Source organism: Macaca fascicularis, chromosome 16 (genome assembly GCF_037993035.2).
Source record: "Macaca fascicularis isolate 582-1 chromosome 16, T2T-MFA8v1.1".
Classification (NCBI taxonomy): domain Eukaryota; kingdom Metazoa; phylum Chordata; class Mammalia; order Primates; family Cercopithecidae; genus Macaca; species Macaca fascicularis.
In genome coordinates, this window is record NC_088390.1 from 43,772,717 (window position 1) to 43,793,742 (window position 21,026).

Here is a 21,026-nt window from a genome sequence, read left to right on the forward strand (position 1 = left end):
AAAAATTATCTTGGTTTCCCTACCCACTGTTATCTATCAGTTCTTTCCTTGTGTCTTTTTATGGTCCTGTTTCTGGTAGTTTTACATATTCCTTTGAAATTCTGTTTTGCTCATTAGTTCTCAGCAAAAGGTAAGAGTTACTTGCATTTTCTTTCTCCTCTTTGCTTTTATGCCTAGGATAGGTAGAACAGATCCTCTAATCTGTGCTGCCTGTTCAATCGAACCTCTGGGTTTATCTTCACTTTAATAGCAGCCTTTATTTTTCTCACTCAGATGAGTGAATTATCTGGGTTAAATGGGTGAAAACAGTAGTACTTGCACTTCCTTAATTATAAACCCCATCATATGTTTTATGACTCTGGACAGTCAGAACAGACCTCTCCTTGGTGGATTAGGGAACCAGAATCTCATTATATCATTTTCTTTTAAAAAAAAAAAAAAAAAAAGCTTTGAGAAACCTTCCCAGCATGATGGCACTCAGTATTTCAAAAGTATTTACCTTGTGATGTGGAAGGTAGGGGTTTTGGAAAAAGCATGTCTTTTATTTTTACTGCATTTATTTATTTTGCTGTGATAAAGGTCTATAAAGAGTATCCCTGAGATGGGGAAGGTTAAGTATGAAATAGAAATTCTTCAAGAAAAGGACTGATAATCAAAGTGGGGAGAAGATTAACAAGCAGCAACAAGCAGGCCCTTTGAGTCTTCTTTCATGTCCCCTTGGTAGTAGGGGGAGAATAAATATTAAAATACAAAGGCAATTCTGTCTTTTAAAGTTTTTTTATTTTATTTATTTTTATTTTTTATTTTTAGAGATGGGGTCTCACCATGTTGCCCAGGCTGGTCTTGAACTCCTGGGCTCAAGCAGTCCTCCTGTCTTGACCTCCCAAAATGCTGGGATTACAGGTGTGAGCCACGTTGCCCAGCCAAGGCAATTATTTAAAACTCCAAGTAGAGGGAGTGATATCTAAATGGATATATTTTATATGGTGTGGTGTTAATAATTACTACTACCAGTAGCTCTGTAAAATTCAAAAAGGACAGATATTTCTAAAAACTGCATTTGCAGTTTTTTCAACTTAGATGGAAATTGCAAGGATAATGGATGAATTTAGGGAATAAACTGATATTCCACTGGACTCCAGTAAGAATATTTCTCTCAGAATATGATTGGGATTTTTTTGTTAACATTTTTTACTTCTTAGAAGAGGAAGGACCCAATACTGAATAAAACATGAATTCTATAGTAGGAGCTTGTTTTTTTCCTCTAATTCAGCTAAGTATTCACATGGAATGATTCTTGGTACAGGAAGAAGAGAAATGATTTGGGGTACAGAATTGCCAGCGTATGAGATGGTGTTTTTAGTTAGTGTGTGTTTATAAATAAATAATTTATTATTGTGTTTCTGTTTTGCATCTGCCTGGGTTGCTGAAAATTTGGTTTATGAGATGAAAACCACTGGGATGGTTCTTTTTTCCTTATATCTACCTTCTTTCCAAAAGTGGGAAGGGAAACAGGAAGGCCTTTAGTCCCTATTATTTAAAACTTTCTCTTAAAACTTTGAGACATAATCTATTATTTCTTCCTCAGAATCCCCTTGGCCCCTTTTAGTGGTCTCTAATGATTTCTTCTGTGTGTTAAAAGTATAGTGTTGATTTATAAGGAAATACATTAGGAATTTTGAACGAGGGATTTGGACTGCCTCTCCTTAGCCAAACTTCCTCTGGGATCTTCTTTACCACATTGTTTAGGGTAAAAGTAATAGGAAGTTTGCATTTTCTTATCAATCCAACTGGGTTTACTTTGTTTTCATTCCTTTTCTCTATTTCAAAATCCTATCCACCTGTTCTTTTTAATCTGGCTATCTATGTTCTTTTTTACATTAACAATTAGGATCAGTTGTGTGGCCGGGACCCTACTCTCACTGATGAGCTGCTGAATATTCTCACAGAGCTAACTCAACTCAGTAAGACTACCAATGCTAAAGTAGCACTTCGAGCACGCCAGGTAAGGCCATTTGTTGGTTTTCTTAAAGGAGGGATGGCTTTCATAGATTAGGCAGTGCTAGACACAATGAACTTTTGCTTAATCATCTTACAAAAAACATGTTATTTTCTATATGTGTCACATTTTCCTCAGAACAAATGTTTTCATGTGGTATGTTTTTTAAAGAGAAAGGACAAGATTAATGCTGCATTTCTTTAAAATAGATGCCCTTTCCACATTAAAAAAAATCCTGGTATCATTCCCTTCCCTCCATAGTAGCCCTGTGATAGTAAACCAGGGTCAGGTGGAGGCAAGGACACTCAGGGAAGGAAATAGACTCAATATTTCTTACTTCCCAAAGGGAGCTTAGAAGCAGATGAAAACTTCCACGTGTACAGGAAATAATCAAGTGTGGAAAGCAGAAAGATAACGAAATGAATCTTAGGTGGTAGCAATCAGAACAACCCCAGAGAAGTCCAGTTAGTTTCACCCTGAAGTCTTCATTTCCATTCCAAAAGGTTTCAGCAGGGAAGCCAAGAGTTGGCGCTCCCTTTGTGTTTCAGTGCATGGGCATTGACAAGGAAGCAGCATTTGAAGCTGTTCAGTGACCTTCTGCTTTCTCTACAATTGTATCCATGTCACTGAACTACTCAAAGCTATTGAACCTCTCAGTGACCTGCTGAGGGTATTCAGATCCTACCGTGTCACTGTTTGTTTGTTTGTGACACTGCATTCACTCTCTCTGCCCCTCACACACACTGGTGTTACTTCCTGACGCCTTCTCCTTGGTGCTGAGTACCTGGGGCTGTCAAAGCAGCTTTCCCTGTCTTTCTTTCTACTTCAGAGTTGCAGAAGGCTAGCTCTGCTGCATCTACCTTCCCCACAGCTGCTCCCTGCCAGACCTGATTCCCAATTAACAGCTAGTCATGCAGTCCCCAGGACCAGCAGCTTTGCAATGGTAAATCACATACACTGATGGAACTTGATTGAAGCAGTTTTCTCTCCCTTCCCCCTACCCACCATGGGAAATTGGCCACAACGCAAATCATGGTGAGAGTCAACTGAGATTCAGTATTTGGTGGCATTGGCTTTATGTTACAGGACCTAGAAGTTGTTTTACTTGGTCTCTGTTTTATCTGTGATGCCTGCACTTACAGATTTATATTTATTGCTTTTGTATCAGAGCTGCCTAATAGGAGCCTAGAATAATCACTCCCTGAGGAACGTGTGCCTCCTATTTTGTTCTCACTCTAGGTTCTTATTGCCTCCCATTTGCCATCATACGAGCTTCGCCATAACCAAGTAGAGTCTATCTTCCTATCAGCTATTGACATGTATGGACATCAATTTTGCATTGAGAACCTGCAGGTATATATATATATATATATAGCCCTTTCCTGCCTCTCTGGACTCTTATCTCCTTTATTCTCAAGCATAGTTTAAGTAATCAATTAATTAATTAATTTTGATTTTCCATGTAATGGAGTTTCATACCTTGACTTTCTAAAACGATTTATACTTAGGAATTTTTTTTTCATACAAATGCTGTTAGAATTGTGGCTTAGCTTAAAAATCAAATAGGCCTGCCTTGATAGAAGTGTTCTATTGAAGTCTTTATCTTTGTACTTTACCTAGAAAGTATTCTAGGCCAGAATTAAATAACAAGGCTGGTTGATTTCTGATATATATATATATATACACACACACACACACACATATATATATACACACACACACTTCTCTAATGATTTATGATATTTGAATCAGATGTACACATACGTAGTTGTTACTCTTCTGGAGACAAAGCTATTTAAGTATCATTTAATTTTAATTTTATGTTAATACTATTAAGCTTTATAAAAAGCTCGTTTTTAAGAGATTATTGGCTAATTTTACTGCTAATCAGAAGGACTGCCACAATTATTTTTCAAACATTATCTTCTCAGGAATGACTATATTTTTCTACCTGGAAACAAGGATACCATTGTTATATCTGGCCCAGGGGAATCTTTAGACTTTCTGTAACATTTCTTCCTGGGAATCTAGAGGGGAAAGAAGGATGTTTTTTCTTATTTGGTTAATAGCTGAAATCTAGGGTTTCAACTGGGGTTCAAATCTAGGGTTTACCATAGTGGAGTATTGAGACAATATTTATTTTATTTAATTTTTCTGAGACAGAGTCTCACTCTGTTACCCAGGCTGGAGTGTAGTGGCACAATCTCGGCTCACTGCAACCTCCACCTCCTGAGTTCAAGCGATTCTTGTGCCTTGGCCTCCTGAGTAGCTGGGATTACAGGCACGCACTACTACGCCCAGCTAATTCTTGTATTTTTAACAAAGACAGGGTTTTGCCATGTTGGCCAGGCTGGTCTCGAACTCCTGACCTCAAGTGATCTGCATGCCTCGCAGGCGTGAGCCACCATGCCTGGTGAAGACAATATTTAGAGAGTACAGATAAATGTCAGAAAAGAATAATAGTCATAAACACTTATATTAGCATACAAATGTACTGTTAATTCAGTATTCTAAGAATTTTACATGTATTTATTCATATAATACAACAGCCCTATGAGGATAGGTATTATTATTTTCTCCATTTTGTAGCTCAGGAAGTTGAGGCACAGAGAGATTACGGCATTCAGAGACAAAATTCTTAGGTTTCACTAAATGCTTCAAATGCCAAATAGTGTCCACTGAAATTGTTCTCCTTTTGATGTAAGGCTTAAGCCTGTCTTTGTATCTTCTAGAAACTCATCCTATCAGAAACATCTATTTTTGATGTCCTACCAAACTTCTTCTATCACAGCAACCAAGTAGTGAGGATGGCAGCTCTGGAGGTAAGTATTTATGGTAATGGGACATGACCTTTTGCTTTGTTTCTAGCTGGTTTCTTATATCCATTTGGCTGCCATGTCAGTTCTAGTTCTCTGGCCTTAAGGTTGGTTCTTAAGGGTAGTTAGTCTCTTCTCCTCTGAAACAGTATGTGCTTACTCAGATACTTTACTCAAGTGTTTCATCTGAACTCATCACCAGCTTCTAGGTTCCAATCACAGGAAAACAGCTGCCAGCATTTTTCAGTAGTTTCTATTTTCCAGGTATTTGAATTCTCCCATTTCATGAGTTAGGATTCCTTGTAACACAAAAAGTGAAAATATATGGCTGATCAGAGCATGTGTCATCTTACCATTGTGTGATTTGGGCCAAATTAAAATGGATTTTAGTTATGTTTTGGATTGTCAAGCAGCTCTTACGAAATACTTCCTCAAAGGAAAGAAAGTAATAGCATTTAATGAACTGTGTTTTAGCTATTTTATTTTTCTCATTTAATCCTACAGTTACTTTAGGAAGTAAGAAGAAAGTGAGACTCTGAGAGGTTAAGTGATTTGTCCAAAATCACACAGATAATAAGTGGAAGAGTTTGCATTTGAACTCAAGCTAATCTGACTCCAAAGACTTCTGTTTCCACTACAGCACACTACCTCATTAAGCACAAAAATTGCAGGCCCTGAATACCACTGTAAAGTTGCCAAATAGATGTTTTTTGAAGATGGGGAAAAAGAGTGTTTTAGATGATTTTATGTAATGTAACTTCACGGTAGTCTGTTGCTAGCTCCTTTGTGTTACTTTTTATTTGTATTTTGTGGTAGAATGTAAATTATCCTACTCAGTAAATGCCAAAAGTTTTAAAACATTTAAGTGTTTTGTAGTGTTTTCATGTCATCTAATGAGAAGCTTTCTTATATACTTCCCGTGCCATAGAATCTCAGGTAGCATTTTATGTGCATGGCAAATTTGCTGTGAAATGTGTGAGGTTGCACTGACAGTTTTTGCGGAGATGTAGCCTATTGCTGTTTCTTTTTTTAATTTAAATTTATTTTTATTTTATTTTATTGCTGTTCCTTTAACTCTTGAGTCGAGTTCATGTATTTGAGATATTATATGTCCAATTATGTCTTACTGTTTATACCTTACTGCTTTTGATCAGGGTTTGCTGAAAACTGATTTTGAGTGGGTGGGGAAGTCGGGGAAGACACAAAACAAAGACATGAGATAGTAAAAGAGTTGAACTGTGATTGCTTGTGTCTTCTATTTTCACTCCGTAAGTGGCTCAAAATCAGCACCTCTCATTTTCCTCACTGCTTAATCTTCTCTTGAAATGATCATGCTTAGTAGATTAATAGTTGTAGTTCTAGATGCTGTCTTTTGCTAAAGATTAAACCTTCTCCAGGGTTTAGGTTAGTGTGAAAGAAGGTTTACAGTACACATAGGTATCCAGCAGAGGCCGCCTAGTTTTGTTTTCATTAGTAGTCATGGGTGTAGTATTAAGACTCCAGCTTTATTAATTAAAGCAAGATATGTATGTATACAGAGGGCCTTGGGACTTCTCTCCCCACAGAGCACCTTCTGCCTCAGATACCTCGTTTCAAGACCCTTTTTCTGGGCTATTTTCTTAATTTCTGTTTTTGAAATTTATTTACTGAGGGTTACTTTTGAACCAGGTGTATGTTCGAAGGGCTTATATTGCCTACGAACTTAACAGCGTACAACACCGCCAGCTTAAGGACAACACCTGTGTGGTGGAATTCCAGTTCATGCTGCCCACATCTCATCCAAACAGGTGAGTTTGAGGTGGTATGTGCACCTGAGCCAGCCAGAGGTATACCATGAGAATCAAGGGGAGTAATGTGTATGACAATTCCATGTTTTTTTAATTAGAAATGTAGGGCAAAAAATGAACAATATGACCATAAGAGAAGAGCCTTTTGGTGCTCACTTATTTGATCTAAAGAGACAAATTATGGTCTAAGTAAGATGAAAGTTTACGATTACTCCATTCATTCTTGCTTGTATTATGTCACTGAGGAAATAGTTTCTTTTTTAAAAAAATAGAAAGAATTTACTAGCATTTTACTTGCTAGAACTTTGCCAGAAAAATCACTCTTTTTTTAACAATTTAAATCGGCAATTAGACCAAGAAAATATTTTGGGTGGAATGCTTTTCTTTTCTGTATGTTTGCTATGGGTTGAGGTTATACCTGAGCCAGTTTCATTGTCGCCCTAAAACAGACAACCTGAATTTAGCAGTTGAAATTCAATCAGTTTTTAAAAATTATATTTCAGAACCAAACTTCTTAATCTCAAATAAATTACTGAATTAAGCCATGATAATTACATTATTTGTCCCTTCCTGTGTCTTTTAAAAAATAAAATGTACATATGGACATTTTTGTGTCAGAATTGCTTTTGTTTTAAAATGAAAATACTTTATCTTATAGACTCATCTTTTAAGAATTATTCTAAGGCAATGAAAATCTATGAATTCCACCCACACAGAGGTTCATCCCCTCCTGTACTTTCATTCTTTTTAGTAATACCACAGAAAATACAAATACCACAGCCAGTGTTAACCTGCCCCTCTCCATTTCTTCTTTATGGCCTTTGGTTCTTCACTTGGTATTACAAAGTACTGTGTCTTTGGGGAACCTTAGTTATAGACACCAGAAATGGTTTTGTTCTAAATTGCCACTTCACCCAAAGCAATAGAAACCCTTTCTGGAGACAAAGAAGTCTGTGCTGAGACTTTTGGCCACTGGATGCCACTGTTGATCTAGCAGAGGTCGGCAGATGAGCAGAGGCATCTTCAGAAAAAGTACCTCTCTTCTTTGTCTCAGAATATCCTTTCACTTCTCTACCTCAAAAATACCTTACGGCTGGCAGAGAAAAGCATATATCCTTGATTTAGCAAGCATCTCTCGGTACATTTTTGCCTCCATGGATTTCAGAATCTCATTTTCTAGAAACGAATGGTTGTCCTTCAGTGAGCGGCGAAGTACTCGTGGCACACATGGGCACAGCACTCAGTCTTCTTTCTTTTCCTGCGTTCCTTGAATAATTGTAGAGAACTACACTCTATACTTAATGCTCTTTGTAATTCTCAGGGCAGTTCTCCTTTTCTTTCTGCTTTCTCCTGCTTCCCTTTGGGCAGTGATTTGTAGTCGGGCTGCAGGGCCGCTTCTGATTTCCTTCCCTCCTCATCACTCTCCTTGTCTTTCTTAATTGTTCTCCCTGTACTACTTTTTTTTATTTGAGGATATGTCCAGTTTGGTGAGGGAATGTTGGCTGAAAAATGAGAGGAATTCTTCTTGACTGCTTTGTTAAGAAATCTTATTCACCTTTCTATGTCAAGAGTGTGAATCTTGGTTAGTTCAATGTGGTTACAAAACTTGTATGCCTGTCCCTCCCAACATCTGGACATGCCTGTGGATAAAGATCAGACTTGAACATAACAGTAATCCTGTAATCTCCCTGAAGTCTCCCTTGGTTGTCAGTGCAATTCTAAACCTGCTGGATTGTTATTGTTATTGTCCTCATTATTATTGGTGTAACTGTGAAGGTGGAGATAATTGCAAAATAAAAAGGAAAAATAAAATCATCTTTGTGAAAACCAGAAAAATGTTAAAATTGCTTTAATTTTTTTTTGTATCTAAAGTTCTTTTGTTTAGGATCAAATGATCAGGTTTGATCATAAAATGATATATTCAGTTTCAAAGTATAGCTTGTTCAGTTATTGCAGATTTACTACTTGAATTTAGTTTTATAAGATTATATACATAATATATTATATATAATGATATATATAATATAAATGAATATATGTATTTTTCCCCCAAATGTTTTTGTTATAATTTGGATTTATAGCCTTATTGTGACACCATCTGGTGTACTGCAATTGAATTCTGACACTAGCCATCTGAAGTTAGATCAGATGCCACAGGCTAAGTAAGGGCTCAGTCCACCACCAAATTGTCCCTACTTCAGATGGGGCCATAAATGGGGTGCCCCAGCCACTTGCACTTCTGACCAACTGGCTACAAATTTGAGGGTCCCCTCAGTTTTCTCGGTTTGATAATTCCCTCAGAACAACTCACAGAGTTCAAGCACTACAGTTTTATTGTCAGGATCAGCAAAAAGCACGAGACGCTTAGGGTGAAGTGTGGGACAGTCTCAAACACAGAGTTTCCCTGTTCATTCCCTGTGGAATCAGAGTGTATCAACTCTCTCAGCACATCCATGTGTTCACCAACCAAGAAACTCCATTGACCTTCAGTGTCCAGAGTATTTTAAAATCAGGGCTTCATTACGTAGGCATGCTTGATTAAATCGTAGCCTACATGATTAAACTCAATCTCCCCTCCCAGAGGTCCGGCTGGCTGAAAGCCCTCAACCCTCTAATCATCTAGTTGGTCTTTCTAGTGACCAGCTCCCCTCCTGAGTCATCTCATCTCTTAGCATAAACTCAGGTGTGATCCAATGACACTCCTATTACTTGGGAAATTTTAAGGATTTAGTCTCTCTTCCAGGAACCAGAGACAATGGCCAAAGTCTTTATTATACAATAGGCCTGCTCATCTTAAACAGAAATCTAAGCTGTTTTAGATTTAGCTAGTTTTGAGCCAAGTACTTTTCTAACTTTTTTTCTAACTCCAGTACTTTTTTTTTTTTTTCTGTTATTGTTTTGATCAAGCAGGCAAAAAGCATATTGTTTCTCATTCTACAGAAAGAAGTTACAGAGGGCTACCAGTATTTGTTCTACTCTCAGTCCTATAAGGCTCAATTATGTCCACTAACCTCTAGATTAATGATTCTCAGAATTATGTGAGGGGCAATTTGAAAATACACATATTGGGGTCCTGACTTTCAAGACCTGATTCATTTTGGATTAGAGTCCTGGTGACCACTTTGAAAAGCTCCTCTGTACTCTGATGAACATCTGTAATTGACAGTCACTACTTCTAAACTAGTACTGCCAAATAGAAATATAATACAAGCCACGTTATTTAGAAGTTTCTATTGGCCACATTTAAAAGAGTAAAAAGAAACAGATAAAATTAATTCAAATAGCAACTTATTTAACCTATTGTATCCAAAATGCCATTTCAATATGTAATAACAATTGTTAATATTTTTTCTTTTATTCATACTGTATCTTTGAAATTTAGCATGTATTCTATACTTACAGCATGTCTCAATATAAACTAGCCATATTTCAAGTACTACCCTAGCTGCATGTGGCTAGTGGCTGCTATATTAGACAGTTCAACTTAGACCAAAAATTAATTAGGTCACACTGACCCCTCTTTTTTTTTTTTTTTTTTTTTTTGTTACTGGTAGTGCCCTTGGAGAGAAGAAAAATTGTTATTCTTATGTTGCTTATTCTTAGTAGTTACAGGAATTATCCACACTTGATATTATAGATGTTACACAATATTTTATGCATGCTTTAAAAATTAGTGAGAATAAAGAAAAGGTATATGAATCATACATATTTTACTTATCTATGCAAAACGGAATTTTATATTTTTCCCAACTGAGATTAACAAGCCAATTTTTTTTTTTTTTTCTCCCATAGAGATGGGGTCTTGCCATGTTACCAGGCTGGTCTCAAAATAATTCTCCTGCTTCGGCCTCTCAAGTAGCTGGGACTACAGGCATGTGCTGCCATACCTAGTGCAGACCAAAAATTCTTGGGGGAGAAAACAGGTTTTTTTTTTCCTTTTTTTTTTTTGAGATGAGGTCTCAGCTCTGTCGCTCTGTCACCCAGGCTGGAGTGCAGTGGCATGATATGGGCTCACTGCAAGCTCCGCCTTCTGGGTTCAAACGATTCTCCTGCCTCAGCCTCCCAAGTAGCCGGGACTACAGGCGCCCACCACCACATCTGGCAAATTTTTTGTATTTTTAATAGAGATGGGTTTTCACCGTGTTAGCCAAGATGGTCTTGATCTCCTGACCTTGTGATCCTCCTGCCTCGGCCTCCCAAAGTGCTGGGATTACAGGCATGAGCCACGGTATTTTGGTTAACCAATCTTTTGTGTTTTCTTTCCTTGCACTTGGTCTTCACATTCCTAGCTGGGTGTTTTTGAAGTAGACAAAATTTGTCCAGCACATCATTGGAAGTGTCTTAGTAAGCTGTAATATCAAAGCAAGACTGCAATCTCATTGTGTATGGAATTCCATTCCTGCAGCTTTTTTTTTTTTTTTTTGAGATGGAGTTTCGCTCTTGTTGCTCAGGCTGGAGTGCAGTGGCGCAATCTTGGCTCACCGCAACCTCTGCCTTCTGAGTTCAAGCGATTCTTCTGCCTCAGCCTCCCGATTAGTTGGGATTACAGCATGCGCCACCACACTCGGCTAATTTTGCATTTTTAGTAGAGATGGGGTTTCTCTGTGTTGGTCAGGTTGGTCTCCAACTCCTGACCTCAGGTGATCTACCTGCCTCGGCCTCCCAAAGTGGTGGAATTACAGGTGTAAGCCACTGCGCCCGGCCTTATTTGTTTCTTAACTCCTCTTACTATAATTCCCAGTCATGTAGTTTGTTTTTGACTGTGATTTAGCTTCCATAGGTTGGGGTGAAACATGGCACTCTGCAAACTGGCAGCAGAGTTCCCCGCCCCCCCCAGGAAAATCCCTTGGTTACTGTTGGGATTAAAGACCTGTGTCTTATTAGGACCTATTTTGATTTTTGGAGAAGTAGGCAAAATATATTGCAAATGACTAGGGGAGCCTCTAAAAAGGGAGAAGACAGTCATTTTTAGCACACTTGAACAGTTGCTGTGTAGTAACATAGTTGGTACATTTTTATTTTTGTTTTAATTCATCATAGGACTTTGCATTGTTTGACATGTGGTTACTCTTTTTTGGTATAATTTGACTATTTTTTTTCTAGTAATCCATAATTTTTTAAAAAAGCAGATGACTGAATAGTTTATTCCTAATCTGTGTGACTTCCTGTTTCATCCTTCTTGCTAGGTGTGCGTCAGTCGAGGTATATCGTCTCCTTTTTGATCTTCTACCCAATACTTCTAAATTTTTCCTGGGGACTGTAGTTCCAACTTATTTGGCATCTGTAGGTCTTATTAACCAGAGGATCCAGTTATTAGAGCTTCACTCAGGGAAGCTCCTGGTCTGTATTTACCCTTTACTTCTAAAATTTCCTTCACTTGAAGAGCAGCTAAAGAGATTTTTCTGATTTAAGCATAGTTAGAAATATATATATACACACACACACACATATGTATATGTAACATGTGTATGTTGTATGTGTTTCCTTTTTTACCTTCTTAGCATTTAAAGGCTATGTGATTCTTTTTGAGGGGAGGGTTTTTTTATTTTTTTTTTAATATGTCATTGTTTTAACTGACTTGTGTTCTTGAAAGAGAAGTGACTATCCCAAGTTGTTTTCGTGGTGCAGGAATATTCAGGGCAACTGGTCTATACTAAGGGAGGATTTTGTTATTATGCAGACTTCTAGAACCTAATTCTCTCATTGAAGCGTCTGTGAGCCCAGCCCTTTAGTGAGTTTTACATGAATTAACCCTGGAGTTCAAACTATATCATTCAATGTTCCTTTTTCTCCTTCTTCCCCTGGTGAGTCGTAGGGTTTAGAGCCCAAGCTTTGTATATGTCTGTCTTTTTTCCTATTCAGAAACTTAAGTATCACTCACTGGTGCTGGAGATGGGAAAGCTTGTTACACTGAAGCATCATCCTGAGTGTCTGTATTTTGCACAATTCATTAAATCATTTGACCTTCAGGATTTCACTAAGCTTTGGGCATATTAAGTACCTCAGAATAATCTGGAAACAAATTCTTCAGTCAACCAGTATTTGATCTTTTAAAATATAGCTATATTTATATAAACATATGTATAGTATATTATCCCATAAATTGTGCCTATGCATATGTCTCTATATAATATAATATGACATTCTGGGAGTACACCATTTAAAACTCCAAATGATTTTTATAATTAATATACACTAGTGAACATGACTAATCTTTTTAACCTTTAATCTGTGATTCAAATAAGAAGCATCACATTTGATGCAGGAGATGGAAGTATACTTTGTTGTACGTTTCTGTACATATATAATGGGTGAGGACCTATTGGTGTTTATTTCCACCTGTTTCGTAGATGGAAATCCATGCTTAAGTCGGATTCCATTGCACCTTCTCTGCTATTTGCTACTTGTGAATTTGGTCTTCTGTGTTATAATGTTTTAATTCAAATACTTCCCTTTTCTCATGTCTTACATCCAGAAGAGGTCGGCTGTGTTTTCCCCTGATAGCATGTGTTTTGGTCATGGCTGAATTTAGGCTGCTTGGTATCCATCCTCAATGTTCAGCTGTCAGTGGGTGGCCTCTGGACTTTCTTTTTATTCGTAAGGAAGTTTAGAAATCAGGAGCCTTCCATATGACTAATTGGTAGCCAACTGCCATTCTCAAGAATTCTGATAATCTAACACTCAGAGATTAGACCTTTCTTTGGATAGTACTGAGATACTCGGAAGTCATCCAGCTTGCAGCATTTTTCCAGCAGCAGTGGGAGCCCTTGTAGTTAGCAAGCCAGAATGAGCTATAAATACATGAAATCTTACAATGCTTGCTTCCTTCATTCAGGGTAGTCTGCTGATAAGATGCAAGTATCTGGCAGAAGAGAAGATTCTCAGCAGGCTTAAGTGCTTACCAAAGTGCTTTCCTGTATCCATGGCTCAGCTTCTAGTCTCTGCTGTGTTATTTTGGCACTCTAGACTTGTAATATTGGAGAGTCGAGTTTAAAACTCTCAATATATCATTAGGGTAGCCCAAGGTCCCTTCTTGTCAAGGAAGACTAGCTGAGTCCAGGGGGAAGGAAAAGCAGAATCCAGGACACCTGTAAATCCCTGTAGTTTTGTGCTGTGGGTTCGTAGCTAATTATACAGCAGGCAACAGTAATATGCTGTAGCTCTGTTGGTGTACTTGTTTCAGAAAGAGCAAAATCTTCCAGCAGAGCAAAGAAGGGGCTTTGGAGGGGCTGCAAATAAATGAAGCAATGATCATTTTATTGTAAACTAAAGCTCTGCAACAGAATCAGGGCATCTGAACTGCAAGGAGGTGGTGGGGGAGATGCCAGTAGAAATACATGGTTCAGATGTGTTTTACAGCTCTTGATTTGGATTTTCCTACAGAAATATAGTCACGCAAAGAGACCACCACTGGTCACAGCCAGTCAAATTGCTCTTTCTCCTATGGTACTGCTGTTAGTGGCTGCTAGTAGGTTATTCAGCCGACCTCTTCTGATTCTGCTTTGCTGCCTGATTTCAAAAGAGTTGCCCTATACTGTCTTTCAGTCACAGCTTGATGTAACTACTGCTTGTTTGCATGCATCCCCATCATTTTCATATAGGCTCTTTTTTTTTCTTCTTCAAGTTAGGAAGCAAAAGAATCAGGAGCATTTTTATATGACAAAAGATTTATGTAGGGCCAGCTAGAATCAAGCCAAATGAAATTCAGCTGGAAGGGGTGGTAAAAAGGCTCACAGAACTTGTGGCTGCCAGAGAAGTCAGTGTTCCTTAAATTAAAGAGGGTTCAGCTAGCAGGCGGCAACTCGACTTTGCATTCATATTGAATCAGGCTCTCCAGCCATTCTGGGCAGGCAGAGCAATAAAATCAGAGGTGACTTAGTGCCAGGAACCTCAGAATTCACAGGATTTCTCTTGTCTTTCTCTAAAATCTATATTGATGTGGAATGCTAACTTGGAGGGCGGAGATGAGAAAATGCCAGGTCTAGATTGTGGTTTATGACACCATATTGAATAATGTCATTGGAAAGCATCCTCTTTTGTTTTTTGGTTATCATATCTGTAAAATGGAGCTAATCTACTAGAAAGAAAGTAGTTCTAATATTTATCAAATGTTGTAAATGAAGATTCACTATAATAAGTGTTTTGAATAGCCCAAACAGCAGATGATAAGAAGTGAATTTATATCCCATTTATGTATTTGAAAATACTCTTGATTGCCTTTGAGCAATTTTACTTTTTTTTTTTTTTTTTTTGAGACAGTATCTTACTTTTCACCCAGGCTGGAGTGCAATGGCATGATCTTGGCTAACTGCAACCTCTGCCTCCTGGCTCAAGCAATCCTCCCACCTCAGCCTTCTGAGTAGCTGGGATTACAGGCATACTATGTGCCACCACACCTGGCTAACTTTTGTATTTGTGTGTGTGTGTGTGTGTAGAGATGGATTTTGGAGATGTTGCCCAGGCTGGTCTTAAACTCCTGGGCTCAAGTGATCCACCCACCTCAGTCTCCCAAAGTGCTGGGATTACAGGAATGAGCCACTGCGCCCAGCCTAATTTAACTATTTTTGCATGATGAGTATGCAGTGGAATGTGACAAATTTTATTTTCAGCTACAGAAATGGAATATTTGACTCCTATACAATCTCCTCCCTTAGTTGTGTGTGTGGTTTTTTCTGTTGTTGTTTTTTTTTTTTTTTTTGGTACAGAGTGTGGTGTATCACAGTGGTGTGTGATACGCCACATTTGTCATATTCTTAAATTGACCATATAGCCCTTGTATAGGATGAAAAATATGTAGTGGCCAGATTTGGTGGCTCACACCTATAATCCTAGCACTTCGGGAGGCTGAGGTAGGAGGATCACTTGAGCTCAGGAGTTCAAGATTAGCCTGGGTAACATGGTGGGACCTTATCTCTATTTCTTAAAAAAAGAAAACATGTAAATGATCATTATGGACATGACTAAGTATTTACCTGTTAATAGACAGTTTATCTTTCCTTCCTTCCTTGCTTATCTCCCTTACATCCCCACAGATTCTTCTTCTACCAAAGTGGAGAAGCTGGCTCTAAACCTACTTACATGATTGATTTGGGACCATTCCTTTAAAGATTAGAGATGTTGGGAGTTTTTACTTTTTACCCCATACTGTGTAGATGGTGCATAATTCTTATAACAAAGCAGCAGGGGGCTCTCTGTAGGAGCTTGAGAGTTGCTGATGGAGAAAGCCTGGCTTTTTGTTGTTCTTTTCAATTCAGGCCTTTTTCTACTGAAAACGTGGCCCTTATCCTGTGAAGACTCCCAAAGGGATTAGAATATAGCTACAGAAGCAGTTAGATTATTTTATTAGATTAGGAAATTTGTTAACAGTTGAGAGAGATTATACTGGTTTCTAAACTCTAGAAACCTGGATGAATGGAACCTGAGGTTTCTTTGGTTGTAGAATTCTCTCTGAACTGAGGTTCATGGTAAGAAACTGTGCAGGTGGCCCCTTTCCTTAGCATCCTTTATATCTTAAAAGGAAGACTATTCTCATTAGCATCTGCAGTTAGTATTCTGTTCAGCTGTACCTCCCTCTGTTCTAGAACCTGTGCATACTTTTTCTGTATTGATGAGGCCCAAGTGCATTATAACTAAGGATCTCTTGTAAAAATAAAACCCATTCTCCTGAGAGGCTCAAGGAATCCAAACAGCAAAGGTTCAGGTTTCTGCACTCGGAGGTTGCTCTTGCTGCCTTATGAATTCACTCTGTGATACAAGTTTGATGTAAAGAGCATTTCTACTCACAAATCACATGAGGTATACAGTTTGTGTGCAGTGATATGTCACAGCTTTTTATTTATATGGCCTGCTCAGTCTATTCTGCTCCTTCCACTGCCATGGAAAGTGCATCATTTTCCTCCCTCTATCTTCTTTCCCACATATCATCAGCACCACCCACCATGTTCTGCCCATTAAGTCCTCTGTGTGCTAGAAAACCCCAACAGTGATTAAATGCTGATAAAAGAATGTTAGAAGGTTAAGATATCAACCGATCAGCCCCCTTACAATGCCCCTAAATTGTAGGTGGTAAGTATAACTTTGCCCATTTAACATTGAAAATAAAGGTTTTTATTTGTTTATTTTTCAGTTGGAGAAATATTTTAAAAAGAGTTGGTGGCAAAGGCCAAAGAGAATGTGGGAGATGTGCCTTGTAGTTTCCTATTCTTATCGTGGTCTTTCTTTCGTGATTTTGGCACATTCTCTATAAGGAAGTTCTAGGGTAGTCAAATTTAGGTAAGGTTTTATTTATGAAAGGCCTAGAGTTTTTAAGCTAACAGCAGTTTTTAAAATCATTATGACCCTAAACTCATTTAATTACAAAATATTAATTAATTTTAACAACTTATACTGCTCTGATCATAGAATCATTTATCATTACTTTTCTGCATGATTTTCAGTTCTTTTAAGCTCCTAGAATACAGTACCCTCCCCCCTGCTCTCCTTCATGGGAGGAAGAGTATGGATAAAAAGACTTAGAACAGGTAGCTGGGAACCCAGATTCCTGGGTACTTTTCTTTGGTGGAGAATTTGTAGGTCTGTCACATATCCTGGAAAAGCAATTAAGGTAGGAGGAGCTATGGAATCAACTTCTCTGGACCTCCTTATTACACCTTCAGTAATAGGAACAAGAAAGAAGAGTCTCTAAGAATCCCATGAAGAATTATATTTCTTGTTGGAACTTAAGTTAATATACCTTATTATATATATATCATATATATATGATATATACCATATCATATAGCTTAAATTAATTTTCATTAGCCTGTGTTTTACCACCACTCTGCATTTTTTTTTTTTTTTTTGGTAATAGAGCTATTTTTAAAATCCATGGTAAATACATTTTGACCCTTTCCATCAACAGCTGCTGTAGTGGGGTAGGTTAGGAGCATGCCTCTTTGGAGGCATCCTGGGGGTTGAAGGGTAATGAGCACTTAATTATGTCTGCTGAATGCCAGAGCTGCCAAACTGGAGCTCCTCACGACTGGTCTGTATCTGCTCTGACAATTCTTTTATTATGGCTTTCACTAACCTATCAGTAACTAACTGTGGTTGTTTAATTACAGAGGGAACATCCCTACGCTAAACAGGTACCGTATGTTTAGTTTCTTTTCCAATTAAAAGCACCTTTATGTAACTTATAATAGTGAAACCAGGAAGAAAATAACACTTGACATGATAATGTGTTGTCTGCTAGGGAGTCCTGAGCTCCCCTTTGGACATACTAAATTATTCTTTCTGTTTGGAAAACATGTCTTCAGCTTTTCTTCAGCTGTTCAAAAAGCACTACTTGAAAAGCCTCAGTATGGAGAAACTCCTATCTAGCTGTATATGGTAGGGGGTCTGTCTGCCTTATGTTCAGCCTTGCTAGCAGCATCTTCTTTTGCTAAGTTCTCTGTGTACTTTGAGGCTTTCAGAGGAGAAACCCTTAAGGTTACTCCTATCCTGGCAAATTATTCACAATTTTTACAATTTTTAGTTTCTCTAATTTGCTTCTCCTTTTAGAGGAGTACAGATCCAGAAATAGCTGATCTCATGTTTTATCAGTTTGTTAGTTAATTTTCTAAAGTGTTAAAGTGTTAGAATGATAGTCAGTTTTTATTTCAGACCTGTAATAAGATTAACATTGGAAAAGTATATTTAAATTTTGATGTGTTTAGCCCTGTGTAGAGGTTTCTAGGCTAACATAACATAAGTGATATTTTAGTATTTTGGGTTTCTCCTGTCTCTTGAACCAAGCAAGGCAACACAATGCAAGTTTGAGAGGATAGCAATTCTGATTGGAATTGAATCCACAAAATGCAAAAGCAATAGTAAGTTGATGGCACGGTCTTTGCAGATAATCAGCTACATGTGGAAATATAGATTTGCATTTATTTTGTCCTTCTCCCTTTAAAATATTAAGTAATCAAAACTAATCATAGCTTTTAGATCCCAATTTGGATGTGGAGAGGAAAGGGAATGCTTTTAATTGGTCTTGTAATCTTCCCTTGGTGAGTGGGCTTGGCTCATTCCTGCCTGCCCTTAGCTGCCCTGGTTCACAAGCATAGCAGTGAGGGGAAACTGAATAGTCGATATTTCCCATGGGGTTCAGTTGAGTGAAAAAGCTACTTAACCCCATGGTTGCCACAAACATAGCTTCTTCAGAGGGAGTTCCCTTTAAATGTGGTCTGGAACCCTTTTATCTTTCCTGTCTAATGCCAAGCAGGTAGAAAAGATACAATGCCTCACAAACTTGCTCTTTTAGTAAATATATCTGGTGATCCTAGAAAAGAGGAGGATGATAGCACTTCTGTGGTAATACAACTCTGAATCCCAGTTTCTAGTGAGCACCATGTTTAAGACTTGCTTGATGTGTGTTTCATTTGTTTGTTTCATTCATGGTATCAATGGTTTCCTCTCCCACTTTGTCTTCTACTCCTGAGTACTGTCAAAAATGATGTACCTTTTCCATAGTCATCACTCACCAAAGGAATAAAAACCTGGAGTGTCAGTCTCTATAGTCTGTGTGAGCAGCACTCCCATCCTATAAAGAATTCCATTGCCTTATAATTATGATTTGCGATAGGGTACAGTATGTACCCAGATATCAAGTCCACGTTGTCGTCTCTCTTTCCCCTGCAACACTGCAGGTGGTGTACTTCAAGGAGATATTTGGGGCAGTTCTCCAAATTCAAGTGCCATTGCCTTGCCCTGAACTTGCTTCAGATCAGTATGCTGGTAACATGTCAGGCAAGTCTTGGAGGCATCCTTTAGCTTGGTCCTTCCTAACAGGCTGTCCTGATTGAGCATTCAGAAACACTTTACAGTATTATTTATTAGTACGTACTGTTAAGGTGCACAAGAAATATAGAGATTCATTGTTTTTAGATTGAACAAATCAGTTCAGTTCTCTTCAAGCATCTCTGTTTAGCAGCTGTTTGTCATGCTTACACATACTTTGAGACCCATACTCTGCCCTTTTGTATGTTGCTGGAAATTATTAAGGGCTTTCAAAGGAGATTTTTTTTGTTTTGATATAGAAGTGCTTAACTATGAAAAGAAAAACGTGCAATTTGGGGTTGAAAAATGTCTCTCTTTTCAAAAAGGGAGAACTGTAACCCCAGTAACTATCCCTACCAGCCCATTAAAGGAAAAAGTAAATTCCTCAGTAAATTTCCTTTTATAGACTGTGACCTGTTTCTGTACCCTAATGTTTTATATAATTATTTACTAAACCATTCCAGATGACTTAATTATAATTGTTGTTTTACATACATATATCTACCTATCTCTTTATTTATCTGTGAATACTTACTCTATTACAGTTCCTAGAAAACAAAATGCCTTAAGCATTGCATAGTTACAACACACTTGGCTTGCTTACTTCCTTTTAAAGGAGGGAATGCTTTAGGGAGGGGGAAGATGCAGGATGGTTTTTAACCCCTATGTGCTATTCATTCATTGGACATCTTACAATGTAATTGTATTAAAACTGCCTGGAAATTCCTAACAGTCCTTAGCTTTTTATTTGAAGAAATTTTGGAGTGATGAAAATATAGTTTATATGGGGAAATTCAAAAGAAAGGGTTAACATGAATCCAGCAAAACAACCTTATCCGTAGTGGGTAAAAAAACCAAATCTGCTCTGCAACCTGACCCTACTTCAGTGTTTTGTCCTAGTTCCTTTTCCCTACTGTTACTTTCCCAGTCCTTGCTCCTACCCTCCTTGTCTAATGAACATGATTGAATTACCATTTAGAATGTCCTTCTCCTCCAACCTCAACCACTATGGCATGACCCATGTAGCTAGTGTCAGCGATGTGCTGTTGGACAACTCATTCACTCCACCTTGTCAGCGGATGGGCGGAATGGTCTCTTTTCGGACTTTCGAAGATTTTGTCAGGTAAGACATTGTGGAACTATGTCTATACAAGGGGAGCTATGGACATGTGTGTTTTGGGGTCTCAGCTTTCTGCAAAATGAATAAAGGTCTCCCGAATAGCCGTGAGCCAGCTAAAAAGATGTAACCCTTGCTGTATATGCTCTCAGAGAGGTATATATCCTTGCATTTCTACCTCTCATTCAGTTTCTACAAGCCTCTACTTGTAGTATGAGCCTGGTCAGAAAAAAAGAAACAAACGAAAACCATCTTTTCCTGAGGAGCTAACAGAAGAAGCTGTCTGCTCTGTGATGAGTGAAATGTCAGGAGAAATTAAACATAACACTAGAGTGAGCCCCACAAGAGACGATACATCTTTTGATTAAATGCATTCAGCATCTATCTCTTGATGTATACTGATGCATTACCCTAGGGGGAGGGGTAATTACATTGGACTGTCACTACTCCAGTTCCAGGCACTTTCTGTTACTTTAAGACTGATGATGACAGCAGTGCTCATATCTTAC

The 21,026-nt window shown here is 38.1% G+C and overlaps 1 protein-coding gene across 17 annotated transcripts in view; it reads left to right on the forward strand.

The window, feature by feature from the left end:
• Nucleotides 1–21,026, forward strand: part of ACACA (acetyl-CoA carboxylase alpha) — a 330,564-nt gene that overhangs the window by 186,988 nt on the left and 122,550 nt on the right. For 14 of the 17 annotated variants that reach the window (XM_005583932.5, XM_005583930.5, XM_045376108.3 and 11 more), the window contains 6 exons: nucleotides 1,892–2,005; nucleotides 3,239–3,352; nucleotides 4,732–4,821; nucleotides 6,484–6,602; nucleotides 17,705–17,728; nucleotides 20,380–20,523. In XM_005583932.5, the coding sequence (XP_005583989.1) occupies nucleotides 1,892–2,005; nucleotides 3,239–3,352; nucleotides 4,732–4,821; nucleotides 6,484–6,602; nucleotides 17,705–17,728; nucleotides 20,380–20,523 (605 nt within the window). Of the gene's footprint in view, nucleotides 1–1,891; nucleotides 2,006–3,238; nucleotides 3,353–4,731; nucleotides 4,822–5,319; nucleotides 5,674–6,483; nucleotides 6,603–17,704; nucleotides 17,729–20,379; nucleotides 20,524–21,026 lie in introns of those variants that run through there. The other 3 variants (XM_005583933.5, XM_045376109.3, XM_065532351.2) reach the window with 2 other exon arrangements.